Source organism: Aricia agestis, chromosome 20 (assembly GCF_905147365.1).
Source record: "Aricia agestis chromosome 20, ilAriAges1.1, whole genome shotgun sequence".
Classification (NCBI taxonomy): domain Eukaryota; kingdom Metazoa; phylum Arthropoda; class Insecta; order Lepidoptera; family Lycaenidae; genus Aricia; species Aricia agestis.
This window is the reverse complement of record NC_056425.1, coordinates 12,338,285-12,366,247: the sequence shown is the minus strand read 5'-3', so window position 1 is coordinate 12,366,247 and position 27,963 is coordinate 12,338,285. Positions and strand designations below refer to the sequence as shown.

The 27,963-nt window shown below is 38.9% G+C and overlaps 2 protein-coding genes across 2 annotated transcripts in view; one reads left to right on the top strand and one right to left on the bottom strand.

The window, feature by feature from the left end:
* Nucleotides 1–169: 169 nt before the first annotated feature.
* LOC121737452 (A disintegrin and metalloproteinase with thrombospondin motifs adt-1) lies at nt 170–16,526 on the bottom strand. The gene is made up of 19 exons (XM_042129129.1): nt 16,515–16,526; nt 14,962–15,034; nt 14,230–14,477; nt 13,181–13,895; nt 12,666–12,771; nt 11,495–11,629; nt 11,113–11,219; nt 8,318–8,460; nt 7,827–7,981; nt 6,925–6,991; nt 6,379–6,493; nt 3,715–3,845; nt 3,268–3,371; nt 2,744–2,909; nt 2,403–2,514; nt 1,563–1,708; nt 1,180–1,250; nt 1,010–1,125; nt 170–382 (listed from the first exon to the last, which is right to left on the bottom strand). The coding sequence occupies exons 1-19, from the start codon at nt 16,524–16,526 to the stop codon at nt 258–260; spliced, it is 2,847 nt and encodes a 948-aa protein (XP_041985063.1). The 3' UTR covers nt 170–257.
* A 2,334-nt stretch (nt 16,527–18,860) lies between these two features.
* The window catches only part of LOC121737450, a 32,321-nt gene continuing 23,218 nt past the window's right edge, over nt 18,861–27,963 (top strand). Inside the window, exons 1-2 of the mRNA XM_042129128.1 lie at nt 18,861–19,069; nt 19,328–20,465. Of these exons, the coding sequence (XP_041985062.1) occupies nt 19,329–20,465 (1,137 nt within the window). The 5' untranslated portion in view covers nt 18,861–19,069; nt 19,328. The remainder of the gene's footprint in view (nt 19,070–19,327; nt 20,466–27,963) is intronic.

Genomic DNA, 27,963 nt, shown 5'->3' with positions numbered 1-27,963 from the left:
CTTTTGTTCAGCGATCTTTAACTTACCGGCCGCCTAGACGAGCATTTGTATTGTCAATATCACGCTTAAATTTTATTGACAGCTTATTTGACAATAAGATTGAATGCGCGCTATGTTCAATATCAAGCATAGACGGTCAATGATATTGCACAACACGTGATAGCAATAAAATTGATCGACTAGCTAACACATTTGCCTCTTTCATTCGGCATCTTTCCCTTCCACTTTTGGTCAGCGATCTTTAACTTGTGTGTGGCCTAATCCCACGTGTGTCTGTGCGGTTTGTGTGTGAGCGTGTCCCCGGGGGAGATGTGTACGGGATTGTGGAAGTCCAACTCGATGTGGTCAGGTATCTGCTGCAGGTATACATGCTCTTCTATGCCTGGAAAAAGAACAGTGCAGATTACTAGGGTTTTAAGGTATTGCATAGCTTTTATTTCCAAATTCCGTAACGAAAATAAACCTAACACCCCCCCACTACGTGCGTGCCGTGCATCGTCTAACGGAGTTTCAGTTCTGCAGACTACGGTACGGTTTTCATGTGCGTGCGACTAGACTTATGCGAATCATAATTTCATATGTTGATAAAAATACTATGCTATCGCTTTACCGCGGCATACCCCGAGTGCCACATGTATTTTTTCTTGTTACCAAAGTCCAAACATCAAAGCTAAGTGTTTTGCACGTTACAAATTCTACAGGATGTAACAAAACTAAGTGATAATACTTTAGGTGTTCATTGTAGAGAGTTCACTGTGAAAGTAGCAGCGATGAAAGACCAATTTTTTTTCACTTTTGTATGGGCAAGCGTCCCAGCGTCACGAGTTTCCCCGTACAAAAGTGAAAAAAAATTGGTCTTTCATCGCTGCTACTTTCACATTGAACTGTCTACAAGGAACACGTTCACACCCTAAAGTATTATCACTTAGTTTTGTTACACCTTGTATAAGATGAACTAAAGCCATCTTTAAATCAATAAATAATAGCTAACAATAATATTATTATATACCTGTAAGGTTCAGCTGAGCAATAATCTGCTCTAGCCCCAGTCTGTCCAATGTCGCGGTAACTCGCAGCGGATGCCGCTGTAGGCTGCGGCGGTAACGCTTGCTGCGTCTGCGTTTGCTGTTGCGTTCCTGTCGCATGCTGTGTCTGTTGCTGCTGCTGCGTCGATGCCGCGACGACCTGCGTTCTAGTAGAGGCAGCGTGAACACTGATTCCGCTACTGGTGTGTTGTCAGCGCCGAATTCCTGTAAATGTTACATGATTAAAAGAATTGGTGGACATCTGAATTGAAAGTAATAAAGTAGTTTTTGTATGACATATTTTTAAATAAATATCTAAAGTGAATTCATAGGACTATATCATCTACATAACACTTAGTTATTTTTAACGTACGAGTAACATCTTTTCAATATTCGCATCCATGCTTATGGCGCTTCTATTTTGATCTATTTCTGTGGTTTATCATTTCGAATCGTCTTTCGAATTTTCACAGTAAATAAAAACTTATGCTATCATTAGTTGATCTTCTGCTCGTTTCCTCTTCCGTCAAGACTCACCAGGCATTTCCCGCTGACGCAGTATGACGCGTTGCCGCCGCAGCTGGTGCCGAGCGGGAACCAGCCCGGCGCGCCGTTGACCAGGTAGAAGCGGTGAGCTACACGCTCGTCCTGACAGGCTACGCGGCACGGACGGTCCGGCTCCTCTGGAAGAGGAAAGTTGAAGGTGAAAAGTTTTTGTTTGGGGAAGACGGTTTAGGGAGGAAAAACTTGAGGAGGACAAGCTGGGGGACGAATGTTTTTGGTAAATTTGGAGAGGAAAGTTTTTGGTAAAGATTTTGAGGAAAGTTTTTGGGAAAGTTAGGGAAGAAAGGTTTTGGAGAATAATGTTTGGGGGGAAAGTTGAAGGTGGAAAAGTTTTTGTTTGGGGAAGACGGTTTAGGACGGAAAAGTTTGAGGAGGACAAGCTTGGGGAGGAATGTTTTTGGGATAGGTTTTTTGGTAAAGTTGGGGAGGAAAGTTTTTGGTAAAGATTTTGAGGATATTTTTTGGGAAAGTTGGGGAAGAAAAGGTTTGGTGAAGAATGTTTGGGGTGAAAGTTTTAGAGAGAACTTTGTGGAGGAAAGTTTTTGGGGAGTTTGGGAAGGTTTGGGGAAGGTTTTAGGAGGAAAGTTTTTTGGGAAGAAAGTTGGAAAAAATTTCAAGAGTACAGTTTTGAGAGGAAAAATTTAGGAAGAAAAGTTTTGAGAAAGGAATTCTTGGACAATAAGAAATTGTCGTTCCAAAACAAGAAATTCTTGACGTAAATAAGAAAGTTATTGAGGAAAGTTTTGAATAAAGAAAGTTTTTGTGACCGAACGATTCAGAGGAAAAATATTACAAAAAATGTGTTGTATTTACCTAGGGCTGGTGAAATCTGCATTCCCAATCCGGAAAGACGTCTCACCCGCTCCTTGTACTTGCTGCAGACCATCGTGGCGTATTGGTAAGGTGTCATCATTTGAGAGCACGCCTGAAAAGTAACGCCTGGATACAATGTGATGTTTACTGAAGATAACCTAAAGTAGACACCATTTTCGTCATGTAATTTTGCAGGCACTAGATATTATTTTTTACTAAGTATACTTTTTAAAATGTAGGTAGCTGAATTATTAAGATAGATGTCACAGATGGTAAGAAATCTTTATCAGAAGTAATGTATACTGTATATGGGGCTAGAGAGAGTCTCTTAAATACTATACCTGCGGGCGCTCCGGCGTGCACAGCTGTATGTTGGTCCTGTGTGTGAGTCTGCTAGTGACGAGGCGCAGGCCGGCGGCGGCGCGGACGCAGCGCGCGTGGCAGCCCGACGCCGACACCCACTCGCCCGCCGCGCGACGACGATGGGATGCTTTTCCCCCTACAGGACTGGAGAGAAAATAGGCTTGATGAATTTTTTTCTATAATTATTGGTTCATGAAGAACCTTTAAAAAATCGGTAAAAAAATGACTCTGATAGCTCAAAAACTCTCCAAGATGTCACAAATTAAAAGTTACATAAAATTGACCTTTCCAAAACGCTCTATTACAAATTGCTACCTAATAATGACGTCACAGTTTCGTATTTCGTACACACTTCTTTTTTACCGTTAAGTATGTCTTTATCATCATCCTTCCATAAGTTATTTGCTATATAAGTCGAATTTTCCATGTTCAGTTTTCGATGCGCCTCGACTCTCCGCTAGTATAAATTGACCCCAAATATTTCTATTGAAGTGTCACTTACATAGAGTTGGGCGGCTCAACAGTGTGCACCTTCAGTCCCTCCCATTCGCAGTCCTCCTGTGATAACGAATACTCCGCGTCCTCGCCATTCGAGCAGGTGAATTTCTGGAACATTTATTTTGATTATTGTAGATATTGCATATTATTGTGGATATTGTACCATATTGTAGTTGAAACGGAAAAAAGATTCCATTACCTTCGACCATTGCATCAAATAAAGTTTTGATTACTGATACTTCTGGGCTCTGGCTATATTAAAGAAAAATATAAGAGCCTTATCAAAGTCTGAAACAATGCCTACTGCAGGCAGCATCAGGTTGCTTTGGAAGTAAAGTCGAGTTTACAAGGTTGAGGTCTGGTCAGGTAATGAGGCACGTAAAAACCCCCCTCTCTCTGTCTCATTCACTCCCACAATCATCTGTTGCTGTGGAAGCGAGACAGCACTCACCCGACAGACCCCGCTGATGCAGAACATGGGCTCGTGCGTGGAGCAGGCGGTGCCATCGGGCAGCGCCCACCCTCGTGACTTGTACCCGCCGCCGCGCCGGTCGCACCACACCGCGCACGCGCTGCTTACGTCTAAAACAACGCAAGTTGGGTTACTTTTTTATTTATTTATTTGGTCTGCCAACAGGTCTACATCTTATAAAAAACTTATTTCACTAATATTACAACACGAACCTTATTAAGGTGCAGACCCAATTACAGGCAGACACAGCATGCAAATAATATTATATTTATAGCGAAATTGCTTTTATGAGGTCGATGATGACAATATCGCACGTTAAGTTGGGTAGGGGATTTCTGCTAGCACTCGCTTAAAAGGAGCAAGTTTGTGAGCGGTAATGTCAACATCGAACTCCTTGTACAGCTTGTTATGGTCTCGACATATTCTCGGTAGCAAGCTATGATGGCCTAAATTGGTTCTGTAACCCTTTACAGAAAACACCTCTCGCTTTCTAGAGTTAGGTCTTGGAACAGAAAACACTATTCGTGACAGGAAGTCAGGACTGTTATATAAGTTATTTAACATTTTAAAAAGAAACATCCGATCAATTATCCACCTACGATGCACAAGTTTCTGGATGTTGAAGTATTCTAATCGTTCGTCATATGTATTTAAAACATTATACTTTTTTGGTGAATTGTTAAAAAGAATAAGAATTTTCGTTGAACCGCTTCTATTCTATTAATATGGCATCGATAGTGTGGACTCCAGACCGGGGAACAATACTCCAATACCGTTCTCACAAGCATGAAATGCAATAATTTAAAGGGCGATGACGTTTTAAAATCTTTACAGTTCCTCCAAATAAAGCCCAGCATCTTGAGAGATTTAGTCACTATGGTATCAATGTGGTTAATAAACGTTAAGTTTTCATCAATAATTATACCTAGGTCTCGCACTCGGGATACTCGATCAAGATTTACATAATTAATCTGATAAGAAGAAGCGATAGTGTTCTGCTTTTTCGAGAATTTAATAAAATTGCATTTTTTAGCCTTTAAAGGAAGTTTGTTAGTTTCGGTCCCAATATGTATTTGATCTAGGTCTAGCTGTAGTTGAAGGATGTCAAGATTGCTCGTTATAATTTTATAACGTCAGCGAAAAGTAAAAATTTACAATATTTGATGACATTAGCAATATCATTAATAAAAATCAAAAATAATAGGGGTCCCAAGTGCGAGCCCTGGGGCACTCCAGAAGTTGCAATAACTTGCTTTGATTCATACCCATTTGTAGTTACTTTTAAAATTCTAGAATCTAGGTAAGTACAAAACCAAATTAATAAATTACCATGAATCCCTTTCTTAACTTTACCAATAACAGTTTATGGTCCACCCTATCAAAAGCCTTGCTAAAATCCATATATATAGCATCTTCTTCTAAATTATTGTCTACAGCATTACACAAATCATCAAGGTATGAACTAAGGTTAGTTAGGGTGGACATTCTGTTACGAAATCCATGTTGTTCAGATTTTAACACCATATTTAGATGATTGTTCAAGTGTGGACAGACCAGTGATTCTAGTACTTTGGCAAACACGGAAAGGAGGGCTATTGGCCTATAATTTTGTATATCCCTAGAGTCACCTGATTTAGGTACAGGAACGATGTTAGCCTGCTTCCAAAGTGTTGGAAAGATTCCACTGCTTAAAGATTTATTATAAATAAGTGTCAATGGCTTGGAAATGGTCTCTGCGCAACGAGAAATAAATATGGGCGGAATACCATCCGGTCCAGTACTTTTATTTAGGTTAAGGTGGTTAGCGTGCTAACTGGCATTGAGTCTTTACAGCCTTCTTTTAGTAAGTCAGTATAATTGATCAAGTTTGTGCCATTAAAAGCTGTAGAAAAGTTTTCACTTTTGTATGGGGAAACTCGTGACGCTCGGGCCCTTGCCCATACAAAAGTGAAAAAAAAAATTCGTCTTTTAGCGCTGCTACTCTCTACAAAGAACACGTACACACCCTAAAGTATTGTCACTTATTTTTGTTACACCCTGTATATGGCACATATATTTATGGATTTTGCATGATTCCCTTTTCCAGTGGTTACTTTAACCCACAAATCTTCCTTATCACTTTCAAGAAAGCTCATGCGACATGCTTCTATGTCTTTAGTTACAGCAATTAGCACTCCTCCTCCGTCAGCTTTACAGCTATTAGTAGTACATCGGTCCCTCCTAAATATTTGATAATTATTGTTAAGTATTTCACAGTCGTAGATGGTGTCATTAAGCCATGTTTCTGATAGAATAATTATGTCATACGATACTTCGTTCTGTACTTATTGAAAAAATAAATTCATCTATTCTATAATAATTTTGAAAGTGGATTTGTTTGTCAATTGTTGAAAATAGACATTCAGAGTCCATTTTGAGAGAAAAAATCCCACCGCTGCCACTAAAATAAAATGTTACAATGGTCTTACTGTGTTGTTTCGCTGAATTGCAGTTATTCTTAATCGGTCTCAGCTTTAAACTATATATTATAGGCTTTCAAACTTTTGTAACCAACTGTCTCGTTACAAAAAAAAAAACAAATTCCTCTAAAACTATTTTTTATTCTCATTAAAAATAACGCCCATTTTTAATTAAATTACATACCATCCACATCCATCCGCTGCAGGCCAGTTCCTATCAGATCAGGGTCCACCTCGCGAGCCCGTGAGCAGATCTGATCAGCAAACTCTCTTACTGTCATACGGGGCACGTTGTTGCACTGAAAATGCGTTGGATGAAGGTTAAGTTCAGGCTATTCATATACAAACTAACATAATATCAAAGGATTAGTAATAAGTTATTTTTATTATTTATTTAATAAAAAAAACAGTCATATAAAGAAAGGGGTATGAAGATTTTGTCTGACCTACTGTCCGCTATGGTTTTTTATCGCGTTCACGAAGAATAATTTTAGTTTGTATTGATGTTAGCTATCCATTTTTGAAAAAAATATTTGTGAACGCGGAAAAACACAATGGCGGACACTGTAGCTCGGCCAGGCTCCATATAAAATTCTTCATTAAAATTTTTTGGTGGCAGCGGTAGGATTATAAATACTTCTATAATAACAAGAAGTCGTTTATGGTACTTTTATACAAGATTATTTTGTAACAATTTTATTAACACAACAATAACGTTATATTTGCTTACTTGGTGAGCATGACAGGATTGATATTTCTTATCAGGACCTTGGCAGAAGCTCTCCCCGTTGTCGTGTCTGAAAGCGGAAATGCAAAACAAATTATTTAAAAAAATGTCCTTAGAGATGATAAGAAGATTGATTTAGCTAATAGGCTTCGTTAGCAACTTCCGAAAATTATATATATCTGATGAATGTGAATCGTGAGCGGTCATTGTCACATAGCCTCACGATGCATCTGAGGTAAAGGCGAGTACAAGGTTAGAGTGAGCATGAGTAAGCAATAATCAGCTTTGTCCACACTGTGCCTTTTTTTGTTCATCAAGGCAGGGCATGCGTTATAGCTGGTTAAATAGCGCAGTCAACATCGCACGTGAGGCATGTCCGCGACGCCATGACACTTTTCTTTCCAACGCGGGTGGATTTTGACGCATTCAATTATAGATTATGCCAAACGAAAGTTGAATAAAAAGATGATAACGAAAATTGAAGATGAAATTGCATAGTGTGGACATAGCTATTATGATTTACGTAAGTAATCGTAACGTATGGAAGCTGTCATGTATTGGTCAGTCAACCTCCAATCGTGGCATAATCTTTGACTTGTGTACTTTTATCATTGCACACTATTTTGTCTGAAAATTGAACAAATAACAAGAAGAAATATAGCTTAGATATTTAGCTGGTATGTTTTATGCCAATTCCTATGAGAACTTATTTATCACATGATCCAGCTTAAGAGTTCCAAAACCTTAGGTACCCACATATAGCTACACCTAGGTTCAGTACAAAGCTTTGTGGCCGCACTGAAGACCCCAACTGTAATACAGCTCCTGCTTGCAATTATAGTGCACCTTTCAATTGCACCACATTACTATATCTAAATCAGTCCACATCTAGAACCTCCCCTTACCTTGGTCTAGTACATCTCCTCGTGGCGACTCTAACACCAGCAGCAGCAGGTGACAGGCTGTCAGTCAGCAGGCAGGCGGAGGCGCACTCCGCCCAGCCCCAGCGACCCCAACGCGCGAGACCACCGCGTTCCACGCATGCACCACCGCGACAGTACTGGAAATAATGGTATTGCAAGGAGACATTAGTATCCTCAGACTAAAAATGCTTTACCATAAAATACGAGCCAGTTCATGGCCCACCTGGCCATCAGCAAGTATAGGGAATTGGACATTGGCCAAACAAGCGAAGATAATTTTTTGTGAAATTTCTTCACAAATCACCAAATAAACACTTTTAATGCTGCTAGTATACCAATGCCGGGATGAAAAATCTACCAAAAAGCAATAAATCGAGGTGCAACGTAATGTAGATGTCTTGGCTGCTTTATTCCAGTTTGCAGCTTAGGTGTACCAATGGCGTAAAGGATTCTAAAACTCAGAAAACCCTTACCATATCATCCCCACATTTGGTCCCCTCAAGCGCTGGGTGCGAGGTCCAGGTGTATCTCTCCCTCTGGCAGTGCAGGTCCCGACACACCGCTTCCAGACTCTGAGTTAGGGAGTGACGGCTGCCGCGACCGTATTTCAGCATACCTGTGAGTATGACACGTTACTTAGGGGCTGCCGGCTGTTTCACCACTTACTGATAAGTGCCGGATAGGCTATCCACCACTTAACTTGACAGATAGAGTATGGAAAATCTGTCAAGTTGTAGATAGCACTATCCGGCACATTATCAGGAAGTGGTGAAACAGGCCCTTAGTGTGGGTTTTGACGAATAAATCAAAAGCGTCTGGACCATCCATGAATGAATGGAAAGGGAAAACGCTTTGTGATCTGTTAGGAGGGGAGGGGATAAGGTGGACAGTGCCGAAATTATATTCGGCACTGTCCTTCACCCTCCCCTAGGGCGTTGCGGCCCTAGGCCATGGCCTATAACGGCCCATTTATAAATCCGGGGCTGATAAAGGAGTTTCGTCAGAAAGACCACTCCATGACCTCTAGGATTATCTCGCTCTTATCAAAAATTTCAGCATTTTGTTAGGTTAGTTGTGTTATTTAGAAGAGTCACTCGATTTTGTTTAAGTTCCTGGCCAACCCAACCAACTCAATTTGAAAAGTTGACTTAGAATAGCTATGTCCACACTATGCGCGTTCGTCTTCAATTTTCGTCATCTTATTTCATTCAACTTTCGTTTTGGCGCATTCAATAATTGAATGCGTCAACGAACGCAACGCCAACATTGTCATTTTTGAAGTTTTGGATACGGTCAGAGGGCATGCGTCGCGGGCATGCCTCACGTTCGCTGTTGACTGCGCTATAACGCATGCCCTTGACGAACAGAAAAAGGCACAGTGTGGAAAAAGCTATTAATCAGCTATGATTAAAACTTTTTATCTTCTCGCTTCTTTTTATTAAGTTTCAAATCTTAGCTCATTACTCAGATTTCCTACATTAAGCTCTACCTAGTAATTACGAGTACGTTCACTTTCGTGCGGTTTTCATAAAAAAGACAATGAATTACTTTTCCATCACCTTATTCACATCAGACAATGCGCTTTCTTACTACACATTAGCCTATACTCAAATGCCTATTAATTGTATAGGCTGCTTGATTGGTGATCAATTATGGTGGATTTACACGGGTTACTAAAGCCGCACGATTTACGCCGCATGGCGAAAATCGACCGTCTAAATGGCAATTCGACTACGCCGCATGCGGCTAAAGCCGCAAGCCCCAAAATCGTGCGGCCAATGGCCGCATGCGGCTGGTGACTAAAATCGCAAGCGATCGCTTGCTGCAAATTACATAGCGGAGATCTCGGGCGGCACAGGCGATTTTTGTAGAACGTGTAAATGGGGTGGTGATTTGGCTTGGACAGGCGATTCGACTGGTGACTTGCCGCGCGACTAAAATCGACCCGTTAGTCACCCGTGTAAATCGAGCATTAATATCTAATGGAGTTCCGTAGATTTTACACTTAAATCATCATCATAAACTAACGATTTGTGGAACAGTGTGAATAAAGATTAAGGCGCTGTTTCACCACTACCTGATAAGTTTCGGATAGGCTATACACCACTTAACTTGATAGAGTATGCATAATCTGTAAAAAGTTGTGGATAGCTTATCTGGCACTTTATCAGGAAGCGGTGAAACAGGCCCTAAATATTGTGTGGTCGTTTTGGAGTACCTGGATAAAGTATCCTGGATATTGCTTGCTTTTTTTATACTAGGGCTAGTCTGATTTTTAGGGTTGTCCACCAACGTCACGCGCAGTTTTTTGGCAATTGCACCGTGCATTTTGCCAGTGTCTACTGCGCAGTGTATTTTTAAAAGAGCATAAGGCCCGTTACACTTTGATTCGTAACTAGGCGAGTACGTTCTAAAGCAGAGGTTCCCAAACTCCTTTGTTTCGTGGCACACTTTTAAGGTGTTGTTGCATACTGCCGACCCGCTGTAACAACCCCCCCCACCCCCCTACAATGAAACTTTCTATTATTTTAAGTAACAGTCGTTGTGCTTTTTAACAAATTATCCGCCTATTCCAAGGATGGCGAACCAAAGCGACATTTATTCGTGGGAGAGCCGTATTTCGGCACGAATGGCTCGACCGGAGAAATACTACGTTCTCACAGAAAACCGGCGTGAAACAGCGCTTGCGCTGTGTTTTGCCGAGTGAGTGAGTTTACCGGAGGCCCAATCCCCTACCCTATTCCATTCCCTCTTAAAAGGCCGGCAACGCACCTGCAGCTCTTCTGATGCTGCGAGTGTCCATGGGTGACGGAAGTTGCTTTCCATCAGGTGACTCGTTTGCTCGTTTGCCTCTTTATTTCATTAAAAAAAAACATAAAATTTTGAGCATGTCAATGATCACAAAATTATTATAGTGATTATTATTTAAGACCATTTATTTACATTTTTAAATATACGCGTCAGGTTTACAAAGAAAAATATTATTTAATGGCACGCGTCTATGACATCGCTTGAGTAATTACTCAAAAGTGTCATGTTTCCACGATATAGACACGATTTTATGACGACAACGACGACGACGACAATGATTTTATAGACCCCGTAACGACTTGTGGACCCCCATTTTTTCCACGCAAGCGTAGACCCCTGTCGGGCTCCCGTGGACCCACCCGTGGGGTCCACCTGGACCACTTTGGGAATCAATGTTCTAAAGAGAGGGGGCCAGCCCTGTTCCTCCACAATCTAGGCATGGTTCTTTATTACTCACACTGCTGGTCAGCGTCAAATCTCTCCCCTGGCAGTATTCCCTCTGCGGAGTGGTCCAGCTGCCCCGCCGAGCTGCCGTGGTCCAAGAGACACCGGGATTGTGTTGTGCTGGAAGATAAAAGCATAAAAATTTAATTTTGAAGAGAAAAATCTAAAGTATAACAGTTTAAACGATATTTTTGATAAAATATGTAGATGTTTAAATATAACTTTTCGGGCTTACAGTTGCACATTTACAAGTTAGGTCCAAAGTTGGTCCTGGTGATTGGGATGGCAATTTTCCTGACCTGTTTTATAAATTCTCCCTTGGCTTAATCTGATCCTGCGATGCATTTTTGCTTCAATACGAGTATTATATACCTACCGCTTGGCACAAGACTTACTCCAGAAACTTCTGCAGATAGTTCTTGCTGCACTGCGACCAGGTGATCTTGCCGCTGCCGAGCGTGGGGCTCATGATGTAGGCGCTGGGGTCGCAGCCGTTGTCAGCGAGCGGCCCGTCGTGACGCATGCCTAGACTGAAGATATATCAGTTAATTAGTGAACTTTGTGCTGATTAGGTTCGCGCACACTTTGCTGATGCGTGCCGGGGCGTGCCGGGGCGCAACGCAGCGCGAAATGCGCTATAGCACACTATTGCCGGGTCGGGTCGCAACGCATTGACGGATTTTAACGCTCACTGTTGCCGGGGCGCAGCGGGTCTTGTCGGGCCGTGTCGCATTGACGGAAATCCGCCGAGCAAAAATCCGCGCCGATGCGCCCCGGCACAGTGTGCGATACGCGTATCCGCTTTCATATAAATTGTATGGAGGCGGATTTTTGCGATGCGCCCCGGCACGCTGAGCCCCGGCACGGCCTATCTCAGTGTGCTCACTCCTTCAATAGTAGCGGGTACTAGATATTGGATGTTTAACTCGATTTACAGATACTTGGATAACTTCCAGAATGTTGGAACAGTTACCTTGATACAGTGCTGGAACCCAATGATCCTGGCGCTACCGTATATTTATGGTATTTATAAATGTCGCTTTCCCGCCTTGTTTGTAGGGGACAACGGGAACACCTATTTAAGCTTAGATACAGCTTTTAGAATTTAGACACACTTAAGATTCACTCAAGCTAAGTTACTAAGGCTGGTATAAATAGTCAGTACTCAAGATACATCTCGGTCTCAAGACACGGTTCAGGCTCTGTGATTGGTTGGCTGTCACAATTTGGACCAATCACAGAGCCGAACCGCGTCTTGAGACCAGCGGGGCGAAAATGGTCACATTTAGCAATTCCTCTCAATCAATTCAGCAAATGAATTGTCAAAACTGTCAAACTGGCAAATGTCAAATCAGTACAAAAATACAGAAATGAATTGCAAGCAGAGTTGCATTTTGCGAATTTAGAAAAATGAATCATATCATGATTCTTCAAAGCGACTATTTTGGTCCCGCGGGTCGCATTTTAAGTACTGACCAAAAATACGGGTCTAAGTACCTACAGAGATAGAGATCTCTGTAAGTACAGATTCTGTATTAAGTCATTAAAGTAATTAACGGTACTCACTTATGACCAATTTCATGGGCGACCACGTACACGCTCTCGAAGTGTCGCCCCTCGTTAACAGTGCAGCTGCTGGTGACAGTGCACATACCGGCAACTGGAGCGAGACCTGCAATTAGCGACGCGCGACGCCTTGAAAACAAACGGTAGTTATGGGGTGGTGAACATAGCTGTCATAGCTTTGATTATGTAATTATAAAGTTAGTTAGTGTGTAAGCCTTTCGAGAATATTAATATTATGTCGAGGATCCAGATAAAAAAGTCCTTTTACGCAAGACATTGCACTATCAGAGAAGTTGATTCCTAGGTTGATGGCGGAGCTTAGTAATTTAACCCATTAGACCGATCACAGCTATCATTGAATTGAAATAAGCCGACTACATGACGCAGGTCCGTCAATTGCCTAGGAATCAATTACCTCGATGGAACATACAAGAATGGGCACATTTTTACAATACCCTAATACGATCAATGATCGTACTCAAAATTCGACCTTTTAAATGAATTTATGGACTTACCAACAACTTGGCTGCTTACTTTCCCGTTTTTGTTCACGACATACAGATCTAATCCTGTCAGAATCAAAGCATGATCCCAATGCAAGGGGTCGGTATCACCTGGTGGATTCTCCAGCCTTTGCCACGTGCAGAAATTACTTAAAAACCGATCAATATCATGAGGTCTCTTCAAATTTGCCGGATCTTCATGCAAAATTTCCAGTCTTTTCAAAATATAGTTGACTGGCCTACCCAAACTTGGATCATGGTATATCAGCTGTACAGCGTTAATCATAGCTAGCACAAATCTTACTAATTCTCTTTCTGTATCTTGTGGAAAGTTGACTGTCATGTGCTTATACAAATCCCTATCAACAAACACCGCTGTTTCAACAAAAACTGCCGGCAGCAATGCTCTTTTTTGTCTGCTAACATCTTTTGCTACTCCTGCTGCAAATTTTGCTATTGTTTTATTATTATTTGCTATCTTCGCTTTGAATTCTTCTAAATTTAGTTTGTTTACGTCTCTTTTTCGTCTATGCTTGCTCCATATTTTGACTGGCTCTATAGATGATATGTTAGTTTGAGGAAAATTTTCCGCGCACTTCTGTTCGTTAGTTAGTTCGATGTCATTTCTTTGCTTGATGATGACATGTGGTTTGGTATCTTCTGTGTGAAACCTTTCTGGTAGCGGATGTATGGAGTAGTAACTGTCTTTGGATTTGATTATACCTCTCTGCAACAAAAATCTATATATATAAAAATGGATTTTCAAATGTGTTAGTCGCGCTAAAACTCGAAAACGGCTGGATGGATTGGGCTTATTTTAGTCTTAAAATATTTGTAGAAGTCCAGGGAAGGTTTTAAAGTGACACGAAGTTCAACGGGACAGCTATTATATTTATAAAAATTAAAAATTAAAAATGCAAAGTTAATTTTAATTAATCTTTGATATTATCTATCTTACAAGATTTAGGTTCATTTTTAGTTTCTAATGCACGGGAATCGTCGTTTTCCTAATCATTAATTTCTTCCACTGTAAGTGTATTCATATTATTTTACCAACTTACCACATCATCACAGACATACAAGGCGGCGTGTTCACTTCTATAATAACAATCATCTTCATGGTCATGTCCCAATAACTCCGTACCATTCAGCCATCTCTTCATCAATAGGAACTGCGGGTCTAGGAAATTGTTTCGAGAATTAACTTTTATCCCCAAGTGCTCTTTCAGTGCTGCTAAGTCTTCTGTTCCATGTAGAGATCTTTTTCTTCGTTTCGCATGCTTGAGATGTGCTATTTCGAATTGTGCATCTGAAATGATAGAGAGTTCAATTAATTTCTAAGAAACTCTATCAGAATCTATACTTAGAAGCATAAAGAAACGAGATGCTGCGACTTATTTTTATTTCAGGTTTAATAATACGTATTTTAAGAGTCTTTAAGATTGTAATGCTATTGAAAACACAAAGGCACCAGCAGCTAGGCTTATAATAATTGAATCAACAAAAAAGTTGGGAAAATGTCGTTTTGTAATAGCATCAGAAACAATCCTAACGTGCATTTGGTCTACCGCATTCCCACCGCTGTATATCCTGTATCGCCAGGATCAACAGCGGTATCCAACCACGAAAACCCTTCGATGATATGATCTCAGGGAGCCCAAGGACAAAGCATGAATTACTGTGATTTCAGTTAAAACTTGTAAAAATTATGTTATTTAGATTTGCTCTTTAAAATTTTGTTTTCACTTATCGCCTTAATTTAATAAATTCTTTCAGTTTTTGATTTAACTCACTGCTTTCATCAGTGCCAAATAGGAACAGCTTTTCTGATGGGGTCAAGTGACTGAGTAGTTCACGCCTGTGTTCCTGAAACAAAAACAGTCATATGTTAAATAAATGTAAAGAAAATCTATACTCTAATAGATAAATGCAAAAGTGTGTCAGTCTGTCTGTCAGTCTGTTACCTCTCCACGCTTAACCGAGATTCAAGTATGTCCATACCTAATAGTAGGAACAGACGCTCCGATTTGGTCGGCACCAAACGAATCGGAGCGTCTGTTTCTACTATAATTTCAGCACAATAGGATGCGCTTATGCATTAAAACCAATCATTCCAAAAAGTTTTTACAATATGGCTGCAACAATTCAATTGTCGCCTGTCGGCCAAGACAGCCTTGTCTTTGGGGTCACTCAGGTCAATTATAAACACGATCATCAAAATATAAAAGGCCTACAATATAATCATGCCGCGTAGGTCAATAACACACGTTTTTATTATTATTCAAAACTTCAACAGTAATGTTACTCATTATTATTGTCAATTAATCACCGCGTACAATTATGAGGGAATAAATAATCCTTATCTAACGTAGACCTTCGCCTCTTTGAATTGACTATCTTGTAACTTGAACTAAGTTTAAGGTATATTCAAGTTATGCATAGTTGAAGATACCCTTATGTCTTTATTTAGATACGACCATGCTAACTTTAATAATATAATATAGAGCTACTAGCTGTCCCGGCAAACGTTGTTTTGCCTAAGCAAGCCAAGTAACAGACAAGACCAGTACGGATTTATATTTTTAACCCACTTCTAAAAACGATTGTTTTGTTATAATAGGTTTCACTCCAATTTGGTCCCATTTTCACAAAAGTGGTGACCTGATGATGGTATCCATGAGTAATCGAGGGAATTCCTCAAAATTCAAATAGAAACATATGGTTATATTGGTTTCATATGAAGTATTTCAGGCATAATTATGTTACCAAAAAGTAAGATTTTACACCAGGATACACAATGGTTCGAAGGTGGTGAACAGAACTCCTTACTCCTTATAGATACATATTTGGGGGTTTCGGCGTTGTTTTAAGAACTGAAAGCATATACTACTATGCAAATTTAATTAATCATCATCATCATCACCACTATTCTACCATACATCCATGAGTAATCGAGGGAACTCCTTAAAATTTATATGGAAACATATAGTGATTTTGATTATAAGAGAAGTATCCTAAGCATATGCTACCAAAAAGCAAGATTTTGCAATTAGATAATATACCATGGTTCCGAAGGTGCTAAGAGAACTCCGGATTCCTAATAAATACGAGTTTGCGGCTTTCGGAGTCGGTTTAAGAACTGAAAGCATATGCTACTATGCAAGTTACATTCATCATCATCATCATCACTACCACCAGTCACCAGACCATGAATTATCTAATTATTACCCTATTATTGGTACTTTTAATCTTCTTTAAGATTGAAACCCGAATTTGTCGAACGATTTAAAAAAATATACTTAATGTTATTTCAATGTAAATGATTCGACCTTGGTGTTTAGGTTACCAAGTTGATCATGAGATCTTTAAGGTATGCTATTCTCCTTAAAATTTATACGAACGATTATAGTTATATTTGAGCATAATATTGTTACGGACACGTGGTGCCGTCTAGCGTCGAAGCAGCGAAACTTATCGAGGGAACACAACATAAATCCCCTACTCAATACTAGATGGCGTATGTTTACCTGCGCGCACCTTCTAGAAAACTCCAACACTTGTTTACGTGTTTACTTGTTTACGTTTATTGTGTACATTCGGGAAGGAATGTTCTAGTACAGTCTAGGGCTCGTCTCGACCCACATAAATAGTCGCAGGAGGACGGGCCGTAATTATTTATTATTTTTTTAACAAAAAATTAAAACCGACTTCCAGGGTAAAAACAATAATAATTTATAATTAACAAAAAGTATTAAATAATAATTCTTACTCTTTGAAGTGCCTTAGGCATAATTCTCCTAAACCTCAACTATTTCTGTACACAATATCTTCATTATTTTGAAGTCGGTACCAGTTTTAAATATTAAAAATATTTTGTCATAGAACTCAGTATAATTAGCTGGTACCATCTTCAAAATAATGAAGATGTTGTGTACAGAAATAGTTGAGGTTTAGGAGAATGATGTCTAAGGCACTTCAAAGAGTAAGAATTATAATTTAATACTTTTTTGTTCATTATAAATTATTATTGTTTTTACCATGGAAGTCGGTTTTAATTTTTTGTTAAAAATAATTTATGAGAGTAGACCACTTTATTTCCGCCGCCCCATGTACGAAATCTGTAGGGCCTCTATGGACGCTGCCGCCCCTAGGCCGTGGCCTGTTGCCTATTTATATATCCGGGGCTGGACAAGACTGTCTAGTGTCTAAAGATTAGTGAAATGTCCTATTCATTAAGAGGAGTCCACACCGCCCTTTTTTCCATACAAACGTTGTCCCCTGTTTCCTCCCTGGATAATGCTAGTAGAGTTATAATTTTTTCCTGAATATCTACGGCCACTAATACAATGTCCCTATGTTTTCTTTTTTTTTCATAATTTAATTATTAAATAAGATATGAACGTTCTAAAATCCAAAAAAATGGCCAGATTTTCCGCTGTGTTCAAACGTCCAGAAAACAGATTTGGCTAGATTATACAAAAAAAGCAAAACATAGGAACACAGCTCAAGCCTTTTTTTAATCTTTAATGAAAAAAGTACTTAAATCGGTTAAGTTTTGGAGAAGGAATCAGGGGACAACGAATCGTTGATTTTCTGGATTTTCTGCAGTTGTCTCTATCGCGTTCTGCGGTATAGGCTTGAGGTAAGGGAGACAGCTATAGATATTACACGTGCTTTTTTTTCATTTCTCTAGCCCCTGGTGTATCCTCTTAAAGCTTACACAATAAAGGGAAGTTTGAGATACAAAGCCCAATGACCTCGTCTCCAGCTAGCTGGTAGCCGCTTGTATTGTTCTCATTATGCTAACCCTCGACACTTTTGACAATGGATCATTTTCACACGCGCGCTTAATCGAACTTATTGTGGGATAAGTGTTGAGCGGGAGCGTTTTTTTATGAAATAAGGGGGCAAACGACCAAACGGGTCACTTCCGTCGCCCATGGACACTCGCAACATCAGAAGAGCTGCAGGTGCGTTGCCGGCCCTTTAAGAGGGAATAGGGGAGGGTAAGGAAGGGAATAGGGAAAGATTGGGAAGGGAATAGGGTAGGGGATTGGGCCTCCGGTAAATTCACTCACACGGCGAAACACAGCGCAAGCGTTGTTTAACGCCGGTTTTCTGTGAGCCCGTGGTATTTCTCCGGTCGAGCCGGCCCATTCGTGCCGAAGCATGGCTCTACCACGTAAATTAAAATCAATGTTGCAAGAAATTTTGATCCTTATTTTGCGCAACAAGAATATCTTCAATCTAAAATTTGGTAAAATTAGCTATTATGGAAACATGAGATGAACATCAGATTTTTAAAGGCTAGCAATGCATAATATGCAGCTCTTCTAATGTTGCGACTTGCGAGTGTACATGGGCGACGGTGCTTGTTTTCCATCAGGTAACCTGTTTGCTCGTTTCAACGTTGTCGTTGTTTTTAGGGCTCTTCGTCACATATTTGACTGTTAATATAAGTCGCCGATAATAATAATTAATTATGCGCGACAGAGATAAACTTCTTTCACCAAAGGACCACCAATAACCCTAACATTAAGTAATATTATTTATAGTAATATTATTAGTTATATAGTAATATTTCACAACATCTTCTATTGAGAGAACACGATATTTAAAACATTCGTTAATCTATATAATATCGCACCTACGGTGCAATAATGTCACTTATGCACTTTTTTTCAAAACTTAACTGATTATGAGAAAATACTCCAAATCCACCGCTTTACTTGGTGCGTTATTGTCATTTGTGTAGTACGCAAACTGTCCACGTGAGGGCATTAGTGTCGTTACGGTTTTGGCGCGAATCTGGACGGCACTGGGAGAAACAACGTTTCATCGTTCAGTTGCGCGCGGCCCCCCGCACGAGTAGTTGTCTTCTGGAGCTACAACGTTACTAAGGTAATTGTGACAATTATTTTTTATGTTTTTGGAGCAATAACGACACTTGTGTAGTGAGGTAGTGAAGTAATGACGTTGTTTCCCCAATATTTGTGTTTCATGGTGTAAAGTTTAACGTTATATTTACACTTGTGACGATATTGCTCCAGTATAGTAGGATTATTGTTTTTGATATAAAAAAATCAGTCAATAATTTATCGTTATCATATTTTTTTATTGAGCACCTATTTATTATCATTATTTTGTATTTTTTTTTAGAATGAACCAACGCGGCAAACACCTAGTGCTACTTGCACTTTCTGATGGCAACAAAAACTCGATTGAAGTTCAAAATTTAGCCAATTTTACAATGTTACCTTATTCAGAAACAGAAAATGCATTGTCTATTACAAATTCCGAATGTCCAGTATCACCATCCAACCTAGAAGACCCAACAATAACTACTCCAGAGCAGCATGACACTACCTTCGAGAACCACGGTAACTCTCCATCTATTTTATTTGCGACTAATAAATCGTATGAACAAGAGGGTATCGACTTTCAAACAGGCGATTTCTCCGGCACTGATTCAGGAGATGAATACAGGCCTGGCCCTCGTTCAAGATCGTCTTCATCCAGTAGCTCCAGTAGCTCTAGTAGCAGTTCCAGTGATTCTCCTGCAGAAAACAATAATTCTAATAATGAGAGTCTAGTTCACGAGTATAACCAACCAGCGGAAACGATAACTAAACCGAGAGGCAAAAAGCGTACGCGTAATCCAACGAACTGGAAAAAAAATGTTGCTAAGCGATTGAAAAACTCTGGAAAAACGTATATCTCAATAAAAACCAAAAAACTAAATCAAAGTAAAACAATAGGACCTACATGTACAACTAAATGTCGGTTGTCCTGTGCTGCTAAATTTACTGAACAAAAAAGGACGGAAATCTTTGAGTCTTACTGGAAGTTGGAGAGTTTAGAGAGGCAACGGGGTTTTTTAAACACCTGTACAAGACCACTAAAATGTGCTTACCGCCGCATAAAGACTGACAAAAGGTATGACAGAAAAGCAAACAACGCATTTTACTTGCTGAATGAGAATAAAGAAATCCGCGTCTGTAAAACTTTTCTCATTAACACTTTGGGTATCACACAACGGGTTATACGGACTGTTATCGACGGCAGAGCTCAGAATGATGGTTTCATTCCACCTGATCAACGAGGAAAACACGGAAAACAATGTACCTTGGGACCTGAAGTTATACAAGCAGTAAAGGATCATATCGAATCAATTCCAAGGATTGAGAGTCACTATCTCAGGGCTAGTACTAGCAGACAATTTATTGGTGGGGGTTTGACAGTGGCAGAACTACATAGAAATTATTCAGAAAGTCAGAAACAACAGAACAAGCCTATTGTGAACTACGACGCTTACTCACGAATTTTCAACCAAGATTTTAACATTGGATTTTTTAAACCTAAAAAAGATCGGTGCGATGAGTGTGAAGCATACGAAAATGCCTCTGAAGAAGAAAAAAATAAATTACGTGATAGTTTCAAACTGCATCAAGAAGAAAAAAGCTTAAGTAGACTTGAGAAAGAAAGGGATATGAAAAGATGTCATGAACCTAATAACAACACAATTGTTTTCACCTATGACTTACAAGCGGTGTTACCATGCCCTGTTGGCAAATCAAGCTCTTTTTACTACAAATCAAGACTGAATTGTTATAATTTAACTATATCTAATGCAAACAAGCAAGAAACCACCTGTTATTTTTGGCACGAAGGGTTGGCCAATAGAGGAGCCATTGAAATAGGGTCGTGTGTGTATAAATACTTAGAACAGATTGCATTCGAAAAACCAGGCTGCGATGTCATTATTTACTCTGACAATTGCTGTGGTCAGCAAAAAAATAGATTTGTTTTTGCTATGTACTACTATGCAGTGACTCGCTTAAATATTAACTCCATTCAACACAACTTTTTGATTCGAGGCCACACGCAGAACGAAGGTGATGCAGCTCACTCTGTAATAGAAAAATCTGTGACTAGAGCCAAAAATGCTGGATGTATTTATGTACCCGATCAATACATTTCCCTTATCCGTGGGGCCAAAAAAACTGGTAAACCGTTTGTAGTAAACGAAATGAACTTTAACGATTTCTTCGATTTGAAAGCACTTGAAGAGAACATAAACTTTAATATGGCGAAAAATGTCAATGATCGTGTTATCAAGACCGGTGATATCAAAAGTATTAAATTTAGCAAAAATTCTGAAAATTACCATTATCGAACCACATATAAAACGGATAATTGGGAGGAAGCAAAAGCTATTTTACAACCCAAAAAATTACGCGGCAATAGAGGCAATCGAAAAATAGACGAAATTACATTGAAGCAAGCTTACAACAACAAAATACCAATTTCAGAACGTAAAAAGCGTGATTTATTGCAATTATTGGAAGCTAATCTTGTGCCAAGATACTATGAAAGTTTTTATAATGATTTAATTTAATTTTTGTATTTTACCTTAAGCTTTACCAAGCCTGTGATTCTAAGTTTAAAGTAAACAGTTATTTTTAGTAGGTCTAGGATAAGTGAAGTAATTGGTATGTGATACCTACTGTTGATTCATTTATTAATTATATTTAAATAAGGGTACAATGACTGTGATTCATAGATTAATCAATAGTTAAGTTCTATGGATAATTGCAATTACGAAGATGTTGAACGATTCCCAATTCCAAATTAACCCCCTGGTTAATTTGGAATGGGGACGATTGTTCAAGTTTAGATAGTAAGAAGATAATCTGCCATTAAAAAGTCTGATTAGTATAAAAGTTACTATTTAGAATTCAGAAATTTTGTTACTTTTTTTTGTTATTTGAATAAATATTTTTAGAAATGCATGATGACGTGTTTTATTTGCTTTGACATAATTGACCGATAAATTATTTTCTAGACCCATAACGTCACTTCTGCGAGGGTTGTAATTTTTAGACGTTTATATCTTCATAACAGTAAACAGTGAAATGTTTGCTTTTATGTTAAAGTAAGGTTTAATAGTTTATTTTAGATATTATCAACTTATTTTTTTAGTCGAGTAATACTATACAATTTAATAGGATGTTCAATTTTCAAACGCTTCTCCTGAAAAAATACGTTAGATACATAAGTGACGTTATAGCACCGTAGGTGCGATATATAAAACTCAAAGGTGACTGACTGACATGGTGATCTACCAACGCACAGCCTTCACTTCTATCACATCTTATAATGAGAGAACACAATATTTAAAACATTCGTTAAAACGTTTTTCGTATGTAATACACAACACAACAAACATCTTAAATGTTTTATGTAAGGAATCAGTGAAAAGCATAACCTATCTTATAATCGCTATTTCTCGTGCATTGCGCTGAGGTAACAGTAGTTTCATGATAAACAGTATTGCTAGATTCCGCATTGAAACAAGAACTTAGTATTAAACGTTAAATTATATTTTTTGTAACCTTTACTTCCTGTATACTGAGGAAGTCGAGTATTATACAAATCCACTTGAATTTAGTATAGAGTAATATAATAATATATTTTTTTTTGCAGAAAAAAGCTTATATAAACTTTTTCACACGCTTGTAATAAGTTCTCATATTATTATTTGATGTAATAAAAATTTTATATGACTTTTTTTATCAAAATTATTACAGAGTTTCATGTTTAATCTGATACAAAGTTAATCACTTTACATAGTTTATTATTTCTTCCATGTTCAGTAATAAGTGATAACCGTACATTTTGTTACGATAAGAAGTAGTAATGCATGTATTTCAATGTCCTTCTCGCTTCAATTTATATCACAGGACACAGCATATTCAACATGAACAAATATTTTTGACGCCCGCATTATTGTTGCGCCCGTTTATCACGCGGGAATTGTACATTTTTCCGGGATAAAAGTATCGTATATCCTTTCCCTGGACTCAATGTATATCCATACCAAATTTCAGCAATATCGCTTCAGCGGTTAGGGCGTGAAGAGGTAACAGACATGCAGACAGAAACTCTTTTGCATTTATAACATTAGTATGGATAAGTAAGTATGGATAGTGAATTCTTGTAAAGAAACAGACTGTTGTTACGTGCTAGCGTTCGAAGGATTTGGAGAGAAAGACCTGCTGACTCTCTTGATGACTTTATTCACTAGCAGGTAGGTCTACATAAAGCACTATGTCCAATACACTAAGCACTAACACTGTCCTAGGTCATAGCCAAGTCGTAGGTTCACAGGTTCACTCACTATTGATCACTTGTTTTCACTCCGAAATCGCCTTGATGATAGCTCGCATCGAACTGAATTACCGTCCGAGGCGAATCTCAGAATGTACGAGAACATTCCTTTTCCGAATGATTCGCGTAAACAAGTGTTGGACTTTTCTAGAAAGTACGCGCAGGTAAACATACACCTAACGCCATTTAGTATTGAGTAGGGGATTTATGTTGTCTGAGTTCCCTCGATAAGTTTCGCTGGTTTGACGCTAGATGGCACTACATGTCCGTCTCCGCAACAGTATTATAGTTTCATCGGAAAAAGTCTTGGTTACCTTTTCGTATGATAATCTCCAACTGTTTTATGAGTTTGAAGTGATATAAATTAATGATTGTCAATCGCGGTTTGTATAGAAAATAACTAGTTTTTTGACAGTGACTGCTACAGACAGAATTCCGCGATTTGAGAATAGATAATACGTAGGGAATAGAATTTTGGAACTATCTTTTAAGTAGATGACTCACCGAAACCATTAAGTAGTTTCAGACACTAAGGCACATTTAATAACTCTACATTTAAGATAACAATCCTTTCTCTTTGTCGGATTAATTTTCACGGCGAAAGTTAATTTAGGAAATCAATTTTGTGGTTACTTTACGTAATTTAGTGTAGGCTTTTACATCATAATAGAATGAACATTTTCCGGTCTAAGCATTTAAACTTATTTTGTTTTAGGGTCATGTTAACGCTGCTTATTATTGTAATTACTAAAGTTAATAATAATTTATTTTAATCAAAGTTAAACCTCTAACTCGACAGTACTAGGACAATAATGATGCAATATAAAAAGGAGTTTTAGAACACTTTATTTCTTTAAAAAATCAGCTATTTTGTTAAAAAGAAACTACTGTTTTTTGCACAAATACAAGGTGTAACAAAACTAAGTGATAATACTTTAGGGTGTGTATGAGTTCCTTGTCACGAGTTTACTGTGAAAGTTGCAGCGCTAAAAAAACATTTTTTTTCATTTGTATGGGGAAACTCGTAACTCTTGGGCGTTCTTCCATACAAAAGTGAAAAAAACAAGGAACTCATACAAACCCTAAAGTATTATCACTTAGTTTTGTTACACCCTGTATATCCAGTAGCTGCTGCGTAAGGGCGAAGCCAAACGAGCGTAATTTGTGAGTTGTGAGTCGCAGAATTTCGGCTGGCAGAAATTCTGCTGCATTCAGTTTCATACAAAAGTGCTGTTTGATTCACACGAGCGTAATTTTGTGAGTCATGATTTGTATGATTATTCTGCGACTCACAAGTCACAACTCACAAACTACGCTCGTTTGGCTTCACCCTAAATACGCAGTACGAACCTACAGGTTTATTATTATGAATAAAATTCAGTGCCGTAAATAGCCTTTTTTGCGCCCTGTGCCATGTGCGAGATTCTATAACTGCGCCCCTGTTTCTTTTTTAGATATTATAGGTACCCGAGCAATGCTACGTATAGGCCCCTCTGAATAATTCTGATCTGGCCATTCTTGCGCCTCCGCAGAGTCTACGCCCTGTGCCTGGGCATCGGTGGCACCGCCCTATTTACGGCACTGATAAAATTGTCATATAATTAGTAAAAATCAGATCAGTAGTTTAGGCACTACAGTGCACGGTAGAAGAAACGTAACATAATATATATATATATATATATATATATATATATATATATATATATATATACTCTCAATGTAGAGTCAAATTGATTGACCCTTAAATTAACGTTAAGAGCTCATCTGACTCTAAAAATCCATCATCGTCCTTCTCTCTTCACACTCACGCCCGTCTTTCATATGCCAGGTGAAAAAGGACGGCGCGTAATCATCGCCGAGTTAGTTTTACTTGAATAAAAGACGAACTATAATGATTATGAAAAAAGTGTTTTGAGCAAATTTAGGTTCAATCAATACCTTTTTAGATATTAAAAAATATTAAAGAAAAGACATCAAACTTCGAAGATCCAAGCAAAAATGTGTCTTAAACAAGGTTTTTTGTAAAAAAGAAACTATCGAGCATTTTTTGAGTAATCGTGTTTTCGTCTTGAGCATTTAATCTTCATGAACTGAAGTTACTTGTGTCAAAAAATCAGTTTTCTAGACCTTACAGATTTTGAGATCTAGGTTATGTAGTCAAGTTAGGGTCATATGCGCTCTTAAACACAATTTTTATTTAGTCACTTTATACTCCTCTAGATAATCTTCATCCAGCTCATTAACTTTTCCATTAATTGTCTGGAGATCGGCGAGTCGACCAGACTGATAAGTCGGAAACAATGAAAGTATTTACGTAAGAAGTGCCGAAAGAGTAAATTGTAATTCTAATGGTACTTACAAAACCGTAACGCACGTTAGGAAATCTACATTTTTTACTCGACTGCGGCAAAGCTAAAAAACGGCTTGACTACTGGTCCGATTAGGTAAATTAAAGGTTGGTAACTTAGATTGATTGGTCTCCACGCGAGCTACTACGACGCTATTACTACGAGGGTCGTAGCGCGTGGAAACCAATCATTAATCTAAGGCAGCGGTCGGCAAACTTTTGGTAGGCAAGGGCCACAAGGTTGCAAAATAAACTAAAGGCGGGCCGCAATCATGATATTAACCTTAGAAGCCCTTTATACCTACGCATAATTATTATTGGTCATATTCCATAGGGAAAATAAAAGTGCTATTTAAAATTGGTAAGAAACTTACTTTAAGTTTATAATAATATATTATCGACGTGACGGGGGAGAGCCATGCTTCGGCACGAATGGGCCGGCTCGACCGGAGAGATACCACGTCCTCACAGAAAACCGGCGTGAAACAGCGCTTCCGCTGTGTTTCGCCGAGTAAGTGAGTTTACCGGAGGCCCAATCCCCTACCCTTTTCCTTTCCCTACCCTCCCCTATTTGCTTCCGTACCCTCCCCTATTCCCTTCCCTACCCTCCCCTATTACCCCTTAGAAGGCCGGCAACGCACCTGCAGGCAGCTCTTCTGATGCTGCGAGTGTCCATGGGCGACGGAAGTTGCTTTCCATCAGGTGACCCGTTTGCTCGTTTGCCCCTTATTTCATAAAAAAAAAAAAAAACGGAGCCGAGCGGGGAAGTAACCCGCCTCTCTCGCGCGTCGCTCATATTTTGTTCGTACTTCGTTCGCAGGCAGAGCGAAGTGCGTATTCAAAAGACATGCTTTTTGTTAATTATAACTTTATTTACAAAACGTTCACGGGCCGCAAGTAGGACGTCCGCGGGCCGCGAGTTGCCGACCGCTGATCTAAGGTAATCTAATGTGGTAAGATATTGTGGAGACTTTGGCTATTTTTCCCAAAATTTTTACTTAGTCGGGTTCTTTATTTATTAAGAAGCCATCTGCAATCGGTGGCCTGTAACACAGACCTTAACGGCGGAATTTATTAATAATACTGAATCGGGCCTATTGAAGTATCTAAGGCTGGATTTTTTTAGAGAACACGCGTTTTTGCCGCTACACCACGAGATTACAAGGAAATGTATATTCGAATAAGGATTCAATTTACGTACATTTAATATAATAATATCTTTAAACGTTTCACGCCACGTCAGTCTGGCCCCGTGGTGCCTGAAAGACTTGTGTTACGGGTACCAGACAATGGAAATATATTTAATACCTTTATGCTATACATATTATATTTAAGATTTTTATTATAATATGATACACATATTTAATACACATCTATGACCCAGGAACATACGAAACTTTTTGTGCCGTCGGCGGGATTCGAACCCGTGACTCCGGCTTGAGCGCTGACAAGGTACTCAACCACTGAGCCACAGAAGTCGTCATACATTTGCTTGTCATCTCGCTGTGTAGCCGCCAAACCGCGCGTTTGGGCGGGTACATAATGATCCAGCCTAAGACCCAATTTCACCAAGAACTGTTAAAGTTAATGCTCGAATTAGTATCATGTTACTTCTTTAGTTTTTCATATGAATGAAAAAGAAGACATGATATTTTAACAAACTGCCAGACGTTGCTGAAATTGCGCCTTAAGCTCTTAAGGTGACGTTAAAGTAAAAAACCATATTGGATATGTTTTAGATTGCTTGTTTTCTTGGTTTGAGGCCGCGCCGGCCTCTCATAGAAAACAAGCAATGGAACAGCAAAATATGGAAAGGGCGTAAGCGACAAAATAGTTTTTGTCGCGTAATTTAAAAACCATAAATACATTTCATACAAGCTATGGGCAAATTAAAGTGTATGCTTGAACCAATCTATGTACAAATTTTGGAAGCTTAAATCACTCTCCTCTGTTGGCAAAATAGGAATCCCTTTTTTACAGAGGTATTTTAGATTGATTATTCTGTGTTATAAAAGTTGACCAATCGTGTTATGCTATGGGTAATTCAAAGACAAAGACATGATGAATACTGACAATGAACTTTAATTTCTTAGTTTCAGTCATTGCTGAGAAAAGTCGATATCGCTACAGCCAAATTATCAAGGCGTTGCCTTAAGCAATATTGGCCAAACAACGTATGCCGGTTCAAATATTTTATAATTTCATCAATATATAAATCAGTGGATGGATCGTGACGAATTGGTAATAGGGTTGTCGCAAATCAATTATCAAGGTTCGG

Coding starts and splice junctions, on each gene's coding strand:
- LOC121737452 (XM_042129129.1), bottom strand. Junction 11,630..12,665: donor GCCCATGAAATTGGTCATAA/GTGAGTACCGTT, acceptor ATATATCTTCAG/TCTAGGCATGCGTCACGACG. Junction 1,709..2,402: donor GCAGATTTCACCAGCCCTAG/GTAAATACAACA, acceptor TTCCTCTTCCAG/AGGAGCCGGACCGTCCGTGC.